The 12,983-nt window shown below is 34.3% G+C and overlaps 2 protein-coding genes across 2 annotated transcripts; both read left to right on the top strand.

The window, feature by feature from the left end:
• Window positions 1-913: 913 nt before the first annotated feature.
• On the top strand, window positions 914-2,125 carry LOC132804503 (protein FAR1-RELATED SEQUENCE 5-like). The gene is made up of 2 exons (XM_060818915.1): window positions 914-1,489; window positions 1,550-2,125. The coding sequence occupies exons 1-2, from the start codon at window positions 914-916 to the stop codon at window positions 2,123-2,125; spliced, it is 1,152 nt and encodes a 383-aa protein (XP_060674898.1).
• A 4,314-nt stretch (window positions 2,126-6,439) lies between these two features.
• Window positions 6,440-9,737, top strand: LOC107409136 (voltage-dependent chloride channel 1, chloroplastic). The gene is made up of 4 exons (XM_048479911.2): window positions 6,440-7,277; window positions 8,040-8,207; window positions 8,493-8,699; window positions 9,285-9,737. Exons 1-4 carry the CDS (start codon window positions 6,600-6,602, stop codon window positions 9,459-9,461), a joined length of 1,230 nt encoding a protein of 409 aa, XP_048335868.2. The 5' UTR covers window positions 6,440-6,599; the 3' UTR covers window positions 9,462-9,737.
• The last annotated feature ends 3,246 nt before the right edge of the window (window positions 9,738-12,983 follow it).

The raw sequence follows: 12,983 nt of genomic DNA, 5'->3' as shown, positions 1-12,983 counted from the left end.
ATAAATTTGTCCAGGTATGATGCATTACTGTATTTCTGTTCTAAGTAATTGGGATATGGAACTGCATAAAAGTTTTTCTGTCCTGTAGGTTGGGCGTCTCAACTGCATTCAAATATTGTGCATTCTGCTTCTCTTCACATTAGCTTTGTTGTTGCAACAATTTTTTTTTAGCTGTTGTTGTAGTCTTGTGTTGAACAAAACAGTCTTCTGCATCTTGCTTGGTACAAAATAATGCCGGATTATACATGAATGCAAAAGAATGTTTGATAATTGCTGTGAATATAATTGATGCATTTATTGTACGGTTGCTTTTCCATTTTTGTGAGTATAACAGTTCAAGTATAGAGATCTGTGGGCAAATGGTCTATGCGATGGGTATAAGCTCCTTGTTGATTTTGAATATAGGTCATTTTATAATGTGAAGTGATTGCTGTTAAGTTGGACAATAGTATATAGAAATTTAGGTGTTTCTGTATTTGTATTATGTTCTAGCCCCTTCATTTGAGGAGCTAGTTTAATGATTTGGTCCTGGTGTTGCTGGTTATGTTTTCAGTTTAACTATGAAAATTAAACTGAAATTCACCAGCCATGCATGTTATTTGAAATCCAATATTCATTAAATCTCATAATCTTAAATGTACAGTGTATGGTTTTTACGTGAAAGGTAGGAAATAAAAACTTGTTTCTTGTGAATTCAGTCATATACATACATGGATATGCATTTGGCAATTGGTGTGACATTTACTGTACGAAATTTTTAATGTCATATTAGTTTGGTTCATATAATTCTATGTGAATGTTTTGGTTCTTGACTATAGTTATTTTCTTTGCTTTTTGGATTTTTCTGCCATTGTATTTCTTGAATAGACATAGAGCTATGTGAATGACATAAGCTAAATTTGCTTGCAGCAATATGTTAGACGACACTGGAACTCAATTGTACACTCCACAAGTTGTAGAACAAAAAAAGCCAAATGTTAAACATGAATTTCAAACAATTGAAGAGGCTTTTCAATTTTACAATGCATATGCAAGAGAATGTGGATTTAGTGCAAGAATGAGTACTAGTAAGATAAAAAAAGGAACAAATGAGCTAATACGGAAACAGTTTGTGTGTTTTAAGGAAGGAGAGACAAATGAACATTATCAGAAGAAAGAAAAACATACAGTTCAAAGATCTGGTGAAAGGAATCGAGGATTAGTTCGAGTTGGCTGCAAAGCTAAGATGACAGTGGTTAAGAGTCAAACAGGACCAAATTGGATTGTTAGTCAATTTGTAGAAGAGGATAACCATGCACTTGCTACTCCAAGCAAGATACATTTGTTAAGATCTCATAGAGTTGTATCAGCTGCAAAAAGAGGTTTGAGCCAACAGTTATCAAAAGCAAATATTCCAATGTGTCAACAAATAAGGGTGCTAGAAATAGAAGCTGGTGGTCCTCAAAATATCGGATGTGTTGAGAAAGATATAAGGAACTATGGACAGAGGGTGAGAGATGAACAAAAAGATAATGATGCAGAATTGTTAATTGAATTTTTTTCTTCTGAGGAAGAAAAAAATCCAACCTTTTACTTTAAGTATGAACTCGATGAAGAAAGCAGGCTTGTTAGATGCTTCTGGGCAGATCCTTTTGCAAGGAGATCGTATCATTTCTTTGGTGATGTATTAGTGTTTGACACAACTTACAACACGAATAAATACGATATGATATTTGCTCCATTGGTAGGAGTAAACCATCATGGTCAAACTGTTATTTTTGGATGTGCTTTGTTGAGTGGTGAAAAAACCGAATCTTTTATTTGGTTATTCAATCAATTGTTGGATGCAATGCCGAGGGATGCACCTCAGGTGATTATTACGGATCAAGATCCTGCGATGACGAAGGCCATTGCTCAAGTTCTTCCATCAACTTGTCATCGATACTGTATCTGGCATATTTTGAATAAATTTGCGGAGAAGATAAATACAATGGTTTATCAAGATAACTATCATTGGTTCAAAAATATAATTTGTAACTCGGAGACTATTGAAGAGTTTGAGACTAGTTGGGCTGAGTTGTTGAAGAATAGTAATTTGGGAGATAATACATGGTTGCGCCAAATGTATGAAATCTACAACAAGTGAGTTCTTATTTATTTTAATCATATATATAATGCAGGAATGTTGAGCAGTCAAAGAGCAGAAAGTTCACATGCATTTTTCAAAAGGTACATCTCAAACAAAAATTCATTGATGGACTTTATTGTACGTTTTAATAGAGTTATTAATCATCAAAGACATGATGAGTTAGTTGCAGATCATATTGATGTGAATGAGCAACCAAAGTTGAAAACTATGTGCCCAATGGAGACTCAAATGGTGAAAATTTACACAAAGAGAAATTTTATAATTTTTCAAGATGAGTTATTTGAAAGTTCTGCGTATTTCTTAAGTTGCACGTTTGAGGATGATGAGTCTATGTTTTATAGTGTACGGAAGGCTAGTGGAAGTTGCTCATCAAGGAATAGACAGCTTAAATATAATAAACTTTCAGATTCTGTGTCATGCAGTTGTAGGCTATTTAATTTTAATGGAATTCCATGTAGACATATATTAGCCTACTTTCGAATTAAACAAGTCATGTTTTTGCCAAGCGAATACATTCTTAGGAGATGGACAAAAAGTGTAAAAACTGGTGAAGTGTGGGATAACAATGGTCAAGAAATGAATGACCATGACGATATGTCATTGGTGACTAGGCATGCAAGTTTATCTCGAGCTTGTTCTAATTTAATTGATGATGCATCTCTTATAGTTGAGGGTACCAAATTTATTTTGAATGAGATTGAATTGCTACGTGGTAAAATTAAAGAAATAAATGGTGATGGAATGACAGTGCCAGAAACAACTAGCAAAAGAAGTACAAAAGAGCTTCCAAGTATTAATAATCCGTCACATGTACGATCAAAAGGATGTGGGAAAAGATTTAAAAATCCAAAAGAGATGTTAGTTTCAAAATCACACCTTTGTCGAGGATGTGGACTTCGTGGACAGCAACACGATAAGAGGAATTGTCCTCTGTTGCAAGAAAGGTAAATATATGAGATTCTCTCTTAGATATATATATATATATATATATATATATTAAGCAAAAAATAATTTTATATATGCAAGATAATTTTTTTCATATAATTTTTCAGCTTTGTAATATATATTTTATTTTTTTATCATATAGATCTACAATGAATGACCAAGACATCAATTCCAATTCGGCAAGTGAAGATGATGACTTAACTTCTCATGCTGGTAATTTCTTCTATATGACTAGACATAAACGTTTTATTATGCTAGTAATTTGAATGCTCATAATGTTATTTTTATTGTAGGATCAAATTTACATGGTGCAAAAAGATCGTAATTGTCATATCGTGGAAGCTGTGTGACCATGAAGATTGATAGGAGATTATGAATATCAATATGAATTTGAAAGCTGGTTGTATCAAAACTATGTGTAATGTATGAGAACTATGTGTAATTTGGTCACTTTGATTATTTAAACATATGCTGGTTTTTGGACCTATGTGTAATGTGTCACATTTTGTAGTTTTTAAAGCAACTTCGGTAGAATTATTCATATTCATATTCAAATTATAATTATATTTTTATTATTATATATTTAAATCTGAAAAATATAAAAGTTAGTTCATCTTATTATATAAAAACTGATTTTTCATATACATATATATTGATAGTAAGCATTTGTTTGTGGAAACTAAGTTATATAGCTTTTATATTTTTCGGCTCATAAACTATGTTATGTAATTGTTTGTTTGTTTTTAAAATAAAAGTTGCTATTTGATTGCCAGTGTATGACCGTTCAATAATTTTTACACATATCAAATACAATTTTTACACATATCAATTTTTACAATTTTTACACATTGCTTCAAATTCCTCTAATAATTGTCAAACATACTTTCAAGTACAAATTATTACATATCATTTCTAATAAATCTACATATTCTTATAAAAATAACAAATTGATATGGTAGCTATAACAATGACAGTTAGAAATCTCCAGTCATAGTCGCTTTTCCTTTGATGCTGCTGCTTTTCTGTCAAGATTTTAAGTAGACCCTTGGCAGTATAGTTCAACTCTCTTACATTATTATTTAGACTAACCATTTCATTAATCAACATTTCTGTCTCCGTTTTGTTCATGTTTCCATGTGTACGATGTATTTCATCATCCCATACAAACTTTCCACAATATTTACCAGCCTGCATAACATTCATATGGTGAATAAATAATTGATCCACTAATTTCATAACACAATATCATATATAATTTTTGTACCTTATTATTATAGCATTTCCTAAATTTTCTATTTGGATTTTTTTCGGAACGAGATATCTGCAGTTTCATATAACCACCACAAGCACACTTTTGTTGCCAAGCACTTTCATTTATACTGGATGTTGACATATCATCAAAGTCCAGGTTATCTGCCACTTTATCGGAAAAAGGAAGCCTCAAAGTCATTAAAGTTGCTAACAAAGAGGAGCCTGTGTGATCAACAACCAATGCAGTACAAGTTACCAGCTAATTTTATCAGTCAAGGGGATACCAATTTACATATCATCATGGGGCAAGATTGAAGATCCAGTAGCAAAAAAAAAAAAAAAAAAAAACAAGAATATAAGTTAAGTAATATAGCGTAAATATGCAACATATATGACATGGTATTGCATGCCAATATACATCATTCAACTGCAGAACTGATGGGCATTCATTCTCATATCATGCTGCATATTACTAACTAAAACACACTGGAAGTAAAAAGAGTTAAAAACTAGAGAAAACTTCAAACAAAACTACGAGAACGTTCAAAAACCGAAGAGATCGGATAATCATTATCATTGAAATACACCATATTACATCAACCATGCAAGTAAAACTGGGCGTCAGAAGCTATCATCACATCTCCCGTCATTCTAGGTGAATCAAATTAACCATAAACAAAAACAGAAAATATGTATCAAAGGAATTAAAGAATTAATAAGAAAACTAAATAGAAATTATTTGCTCAAAAGTAACTGGGGTCAGATAAAAATGTCAATCCCCACCTTGCAACAATAGTTGAAAAGAAAAAAACATAACCTGCAGAAAAACCCTTTTAGACAAATTAAACAACAATTATAATTAAACTGAAAACATAACCAGCAATACCAGGACCAAATCATTAAACTAGCTCCTCAAATGAAGGGGCTAGAACATAATACAAATACAGAAGCACCTAAATTTCTATATACTATTATCCAACTTAACAGCAATCACTTCACATTATAAAATGACCTGTATTCAAAATCAACAAGGAGCTTATACCCAACGCATAGACCATTCGCCCACAGATCTCTGTACTTGAACTGTTATACTCACATAGATGGAAAAACAACCATACAATAAATGCATCAATTATATTCACTGCAATTATCAAACATTCTTTTGCATTCATGTATAATCCGACATTATTTTGCACCAAGCAAGATGCAGAAGACTATTTTGTTCAACACAAGACTACAACAATAAGCAGCAATGCAGCTCAAAAAAAATTGTTGCAACAACAAAGCTGATGTGAAGAGAAGCAGAATGCACAATATTTGAATGCAGTTGAGACGCCCAACCTACAGGACAGAAAAACTTTTATGCAGTTCCATATCCCAATTACTTAGAACAGAAATACAGTAATGCATCATACCTGGACAAATTTATAAAACCAACTCTTGTATAGTCTTATTAAAATTACAATCAGAAAATAAAATATAGTAGAGGTGATACCCAAAAATTGCAGAATGAGAGAGGAAGAGAAGGAACGAACCTGAAAGTGGCTGTGTTGCTGGAGGTGCGGGGTGGCTGCTGGAGGTGTTGGGCGGCAGAGAAGAACGAGAGTGAGCTTGAGCTGCTGCTGGTTTAGGGATTCTGGATCTGGAGTTGGAGGTGCGGGAGCTTCTCTTCTCTGCAGTTTCGTGTTCTGTTTTTTTTTTTTTTTTTTTTTTTTTTTTGAAAATAGGTGCCACGCTCTGTTTCATTTAACCTAGGCAAAGCAACAGCAAGTTTTTTTTTTTTAAAATAAATGTACAGTGCAAATCAAACAAGAGTTAAGAGTAACGGAATCTCACTCCATACCGTGTGAGAAATCTGACTTCATAGCAATTCCCTATTTAATATATTATATTATAAAATTCATCAACTTTGCTTTTTCACAAATTTTTTATTAATATTTTAAAGAAAAGTAAAAATTTCATTTATAAGAAAATGGACCAACTTAAAACAAAAATCACAGTCATCACACCCATCATCCGTTAGATCAAACGACCAAACAGAGCCTGTCACCACAAAAGTGCTAAATATATTGTAATTATGGCAATATTAGAATTTTTGTTTAATCCAACAAAATTTTAAATGTGTAAAAACCTCCTCCACAAAAATAACCGTTTTTCCAACCAACATTCTCTTCCTCACTCTCACTCTCACTCTCGTTCAGTCTCTGCAGCCTGAATATGCTCTCTTCTTCTTCCCTCTCTTACCAAACCCTAACCCTAAACCCAACTCTCAGAAATGATACGACCCACAAAACCCATCAAACTCTATTCCAACTTTACCCCAAAACCGTTCTTAAATTTACATCTTCCAGCCCTTCCCTCCAAACCCAGAACCATCTCATTCCAAATCCTCTGCTGCTCAGACCCTCCAACCCCATCATCTTCCTCTTCCTCCTCTTCTTCCCAAACCCTAGTCTCCATCCTCCGCGCGATTCCCGACTGGGCCGACCAAGTAAAAGAGCGAGGAATGCGGCAGAACCGAGTTCTGTACAGCCATGAGAAATGGGTTCACCATAGGAGCTCCCTCCGCCATGTCCGGCACCTGCTTTCGAGCCTCTCCTCGCGGGTCATCCTGTCTTTGGTACCTCCTGTCATCGTCTTCACCTTGGTTGCAGTGGTGATCGCGAGCTATAATTCCGCGGTTCTTGAGAATTGGTTGCCGGAGTTTTTTCCGGTGTTGCGGGCCTCGTCGTTGCCGTACCAGCTGACGGCGCCGGCTTTGGCGCTGCTGTTGGTGTTCAGGACGGAGGCATCGTACTCGAGGTTCGAGGAAGGGAGGAAGGCATGGACTAAGGTGGTTTCGGGGACTAATGATTTTGCAAGGCAGGTGATTGCTGGGGTTGCCAATTCTTCTGATGCTCCGCTCAAGAACGCGCTTTTGCAGTATATAATGGCGTTTCCGGTTGCACTTAAGGTCAATTGAATTTGGTGCTCTCGATTTTATTTATTAAGTCTTTTATTAATGCTTTCTCTACTAGACTGTTATCATTAGCTTGTAACTCTCTAATCAAGTGAGTTAGAAAATGCGAAATTGGATATTAAAAATAAAAAAAAGAGGGAAAAAAAAAAAAAACAAAAAACACGTATATAAAATTTTATTCTACTAGGTTTCATTTGGCATTTAGGTGAAATATTTCATGGATTACATATAATAGGGTCTGCCGCCTAGCATAAATTGAGCGATGACACCTATTAGAAAATTTCTATATGTATATGTGTAGGTACATAGCTGTATTTGCTACACTATATTACAAGATTATAGGCGGTTTTGCTTAACCTCGGTTAAGAAATAATGAATGCAAATTTAAAGTTCTTCAAAATTACTGGCAGGAGTCCAAAAATTTGGTGGTGAATCTACCGTCGTTTGAATAATCCAAAATTAAAATCCCAGTTCCCACAATTTGATATGTTGAAGACAAAAAAGAAAAGAATAAATTATCAATTGGAAAATTGGAAAGCAAATTTGGTTCATGTTTGATGTTGTAGATTTGTGTGGGGTGAAGAGATTGCAAGGATAGTTGTTTCAAGATATATCAAAATTTTGGTGTTACAAAATCATTTTCTCATAAATTTTCCATGTTGCAGAAAAAACTCAACTCGGTTTGTGTAACATGCTGGACTATATCTAGCTCCATATTATTTGCATAATTAGTGATACAGACTTCTTAATTTGCAGTGTCATGTAATTTATGGCTCAGATATTCAACAAGACCTCCACAATCTACTCGAATTAGATGATTTATCGGTGGTTCTGAATTCTAAACATCGACCCCGCTGCATTATTGAGTTCATCTCACAGACCCTGCAACTACTAAGGTTGGAAGAATCGAGAAGAAATACATTGGTAAATCCCTTCTTGGATTAATTACAGTCTCATCCATTAATTCTAGCTCAGAAAGTTTCTTAACACTATTTCTGATCATTTCTTTGTTATGTCTCATTAAGAAAATTGACGATTCAATTCGATATGACAATCTTTTGAAATCAACTTTTTATGATGCCCAATTGTGGAGTTAATTTTGTTTGGAAGCAAACCAACTTTTATTTATTTATTTATTATTTCGCAATGACATGCACATAACTGAAGAAGAAACAGAGTATCTTGTTAATTTTCCTCAACATTTTGTAGGAAGCAAATATTTCTTGTTTCCATGAAGGAATCGGTGTGTGTGAACAACTGATTGGTACTCCAATCCCTCTTTCATATACGCGGTTGACTTCGAGATTTCTAATCCTCTGGCATCTGACTCTCCCCATAATACTTTGGGATGATTGCCACTGGATTGTTGTTCCTGCTACTTTTGTTAGTGCTGCTTCTTTATTCTGCATCGAAGAAGTATGCCTCTCTCTCTCTCTCTAATTTAGTTGTTTTCAAACTCATATAAGTTTTCTTGTGATTCCTGCCACTTTTGTTACTGCTGTTTTTATTGTTGGTTTTTTTGCTTAATTATGTAGTAGAGTTGGAATCTTCAAAGCTATATATATGGGTTCAGGGTTGTTTGCAATCTAGTACTCTTTAGTCAGAAAAAATTGCACGTTGGACCTTCAAGTTTAAAACATTGTGTTTAGCATTCAAGTTTCGGTTTGTTCCATTTTGATCCAATTGAATTTTTTGACCAATGTGATTAATAATGAGGTATCCACATTTGAGTGTGGTAAAATACAAATTTATGAAACTAGAGGATCTATGCTGCAACAACTTGAAATTGGAGGGCTTATGTTGCATCGAATTGTATTTTAATATTGGTGAAGTGATCATAAAAAACTTTTAACTGCCATTAATCGACAAATCCAATTGGATCAAAATGCTACAAATTGAAACTTGAACGTTAAATTGTGGGGTGTTTTGGTGGGGGGTCGGCATGTTTTATGAGTTTAATTAAGCATAAGTTATAATGTGTCTGGTTACTAATTTCTGTAGGTTGGTGTTCTTATTGAAGAGCCATTCCCAGTGTTGGCGCTTGATGATCTTTGCAATACGGTCCAGAAAAATATTCAGGAAGCTATTGAAAGTGAAGCCCAAATTCAAGCAAGGCTTAGTGCAAAAAGAGAGATACACACTAGGCATCACTCACCAAATGGTCATCCAAAGTTCTAGTTGGATTTGGATCACTGCCACAAATATTTAACACCCATTTAACCCAATTACCTATTATATACTTCCAAGTCTAGAAAGCATGTATTATAAAGTTGCCCTTTTTGTTTTCTGTTGAATGAGACAATGAAAGTCGGTCTTTGTCATTTAAACCTGTAAATATTAGATGGTTTTGTTACTGATTAAGAAACATTAATTTTATAATTATTTATGTTGTGAATATATATGTAGCATTTATATAAATGAAATGAAACTTGGCCTGCTATTGGCCGTTACATATACATATCTCACTTCCGTTTTCATTTTTTTTAAATAATGTTTTCATGTATGGGGCTGTTAAATTCATGTATGTTGATCAGTTTTAAAATGACTCAAATCGGTTTGGCTACTAAAATTTACATGTATGTAATTTTATACATATTAAATGATTTAGATCTTCAATTTTCAAAAATAATGATTTAAACATTAAAAATTTTTAATTTGTTAACAGAGAGTAAATTAAAATTTTTTAATTTACTACAAATTGATCTGATCTTTAGCTTGACACACACAGTAACGATTTTGCGCATAGAGATAGCGTTGCGTTTTGCCCATAGGGATGGTGTTAAGTGGTGGCATTTTTTTTTTTTTTTTCCTTTTGTTTTTCCTTTTTTTTCTTTTTTTCTCTTTTTTTTTTTTTTTTTTTTTTTTTTTTTTTTCATATTTGGGTTGTGGGATGAGGTCGCATGAAACTCACATGAATGGAATTGTTACCTATCCATTTATTAAATTGGAGATTTGACCGATTTACAGCACGTTGAAAAATTGAAGGTCTATTTGCTACTTTTGAAAATTGAGAGAATAAGTTACAAACTTTAAAAGTCAAGAGTATTAAAATAAAATTGACTTACATTTTTATCCTCTAAAATGAAGTTGTGTCCCATTTACAATCGTAAATATTTTCTCGGATTTATCTTTTTTTTACATTTTATTAAAAAATTGAAGGTATAAATAATTATTTTTAAAAACTAAGCCTAAATTGCAAGAGGTTGAAAAAAAATTATAAATTTCTATTTGATGACCCTAACAATTAAAAAATTAGGGAAAAAAAAAACCTATTGGACTAAAAGAAATTATTAAAAAAATTCCTTGATGGTCATACAAATTAATTAATGATTTGCAACAATAGGAGGGAGAACTCACAGCAGGGGTGGCGAAGGTGTTGAGTTTCTCGACCCTTTACCTTAGGATTAATCAATTCTATTTGCCTTAGGATTAGAAAGGGATGTGGCTATGTTGAAAAGACAATTATCTCACTTGCAAACATATCTAGGTGTAATTAAATATATGACTGGATTGCCCTGCTGACTAAATGATCAACATTACTGTAACTCTAATTGTTATTCTCAATCCCATTAGAAATTTTTTTACTCATATGATTTATAATCGGATTTTTATTTATACTGGTATTTTCATTTTTAATAGGACCACCAAAGCTATCCATTGATTTACTTAACCTACACCTATATTCTAACCCCCTCCTAAGCAACATCAAATCGAACCAACATTTTTCCAGAAAGCTTTTTTGCCCCCATTTACATGAAAATACAATAAATGAATAGTCATTTAATAAAAATCATTTGAATATTCCAATTAGAATTTAAAATCAAAATAAGCCTATAAATCCAATTGCTAGAATTATTAAATAACAACAAGTAGATACTAAAAAAAAAAAACAAAAAAAAAAGTGATTATCCCATGCGAGAATCCGAAATATCTCTTCTATATGGTAAAATAGGATGAAAACTCTTTTCGATTCAAAGGAATCTATTGATTCCAACTTTCAGGAGGAGTAGATGTCCTAGATAATGAATTGATTTCTTAATTATGTTACTCTATTTTTGTCAGTATCATCTATAATTATAATGATTGCTGAATTAAAATTTTCAATTGAACTTATCTTTTCAATCCATTACGTATCCAAGGACTTTTGCTTTTCTTGGCATCTATTATTTTGGCATAAAAAATTTTTGGTTCTTAAAAAGAAATAGTTTAAGAACATTATAGTTATTGCCTTGTTCACCGGGGCTTCAGTCGCTGGCTCCCCTGTCATCAGGTCATCAACTTCCTTGACCTTCCAACACTGGGCAAGCGTCACCCCCCCTTACATGATCTTACGACTTTTCGGAAACCTATGTTTTTGGTAAACAGTTGCTCATTCCTGGTCACTGTGACCACCTTTGTAAGGAGGCACACCTTCTCCCGAAGTTATAGGGCTATTTTGCCAAGCTCCTCAGAGAGAGTTGTCTCACACCCTTAGGTATTCTCTACCTACCTACCTATGTCAGTTTCGAGTACAAGTACCCTTTTGTTGAAGGTTGTTCAAGCTTTTCCTAGGAGTATGGCATGGGTTGCTTCAGCGCCGTAGCACCTGGTATTCGAACATTGTCTCGGGGCATTTTTTCTACCCTTTCTTACCTTGAAAAAGCAAGGGCATCTTGCATCCTTAAACCGATAACCATCTTTCGGCTAATCTAGCCTCCTTCATCCCTCACGACCAATAAAGAGTAGTACAGGAATATTCACTTGTTGTCCATCAACTACGCCTTTTGATCTAATCTTAGGCCTTGACTCACCCTCCGTAGACAAACCTTGCAAAGGAACCTTTAGGTTTTCAGGATATTGGATGCTCACCAATGTTTGGGTTACTCAAGTTAACATTCTCGCTTCCACTTCACCTACCATTGCCTTTGCGGGTGCTTCCCTCTAGGCAGAATGCTCCCCTACCAATGCATTTTTACATCCTATAGCCTCACTAATTCACTTAGCCCCATTCATCTTCAGTGCAAGAGTGCTCGATCAATGAGCTATTACATACTCTTTCAAGGGTGGTTGCTTTTAGGCAAACCTCCTAACTGTCTCTACACTCCTACCTCCTTTATCACTAAATGATCATTTAGGGCCCTTAGTTGGTGATCCAGGCTGTTTCTCTCTCAACAGTGAAGGTTATCCCCCATCATCTTAATGGTTGACCTTGACCATATTATTATGAGGTCATATTTAGTATTCAAAGTTTATCTCGATTTGGCACAACTCTTGCATCCAATCAAAAATAGTTCTTTATCCCTAGATGTCCAGTCAACTGCTACACCTTAACGCATTTAAAGGAAAACTAGCTAGTCTAGGTTCGAGTGGCATTTCACCCCTAACACAACTCATCCACTGATTCTTCAGATCAGTCGGTTTGAACCTCCACTTAGTTTCATCCAAGCTTCATCCTGGTCATGGATACATCACCTAATTTTGAATCCATAAGCAGTGATAATTGCCTTATGAAGACTCGCTTTCACTATAACTCTGGTGGGTTCCTTTAATCAGGCCACTGCTTATAAATCGCTAGCTCATTCTTTAGCAGGCACACGGTCAAAGCCCTAGTCTCCTCCCACTGCTTTGGAGCTTATGGTTTCATGTTCTATTTCACTTGCCGATGGGGGTTCTTTTCATCCTCCCCTCACGATACTACTTCACTATTGGTCACCTAGAGTA

This window comes from Ziziphus jujuba, chromosome 7, assembly GCF_031755915.1.
Source record: "Ziziphus jujuba cultivar Dongzao chromosome 7, ASM3175591v1".
NCBI lineage: Eukaryota > Viridiplantae > Streptophyta > Magnoliopsida > Rosales > Rhamnaceae > Ziziphus > Ziziphus jujuba.
The sequence above is the reverse complement of the archived record's forward strand: the minus strand, read 5'-3'. Positions and strand labels throughout refer to the sequence as shown.

Coding starts and splice junctions, on each gene's coding strand:
- LOC132804503 (XM_060818915.1), top strand. CDS start 914: ATGTTAGACGACACTGGAACTCAATTGTACACTCCACAAGTTGTAGAA. Junction 1,490..1,549: donor TAAGGAACTATGGACAGAGG/GTGAGAGATGAA, acceptor TTTTCTTCTGAG/GAAGAAAAAAATCCAACCTT.
- LOC107409136 (XM_048479911.2), top strand. CDS start 6,600: ATGATACGACCCACAAAACCCATCAAACTCTATTCCAACTTTACCCCA. Junction 7,278..8,039: donor CGTTTCCGGTTGCACTTAAG/GTCAATTGAATT, acceptor CTTAATTTGCAG/TGTCATGTAATTTATGGCTC. Junction 8,208..8,492: donor AATCGAGAAGAAATACATTG/GTAAATCCCTTC, acceptor AACATTTTGTAG/GAAGCAAATATTTCTTGTTT.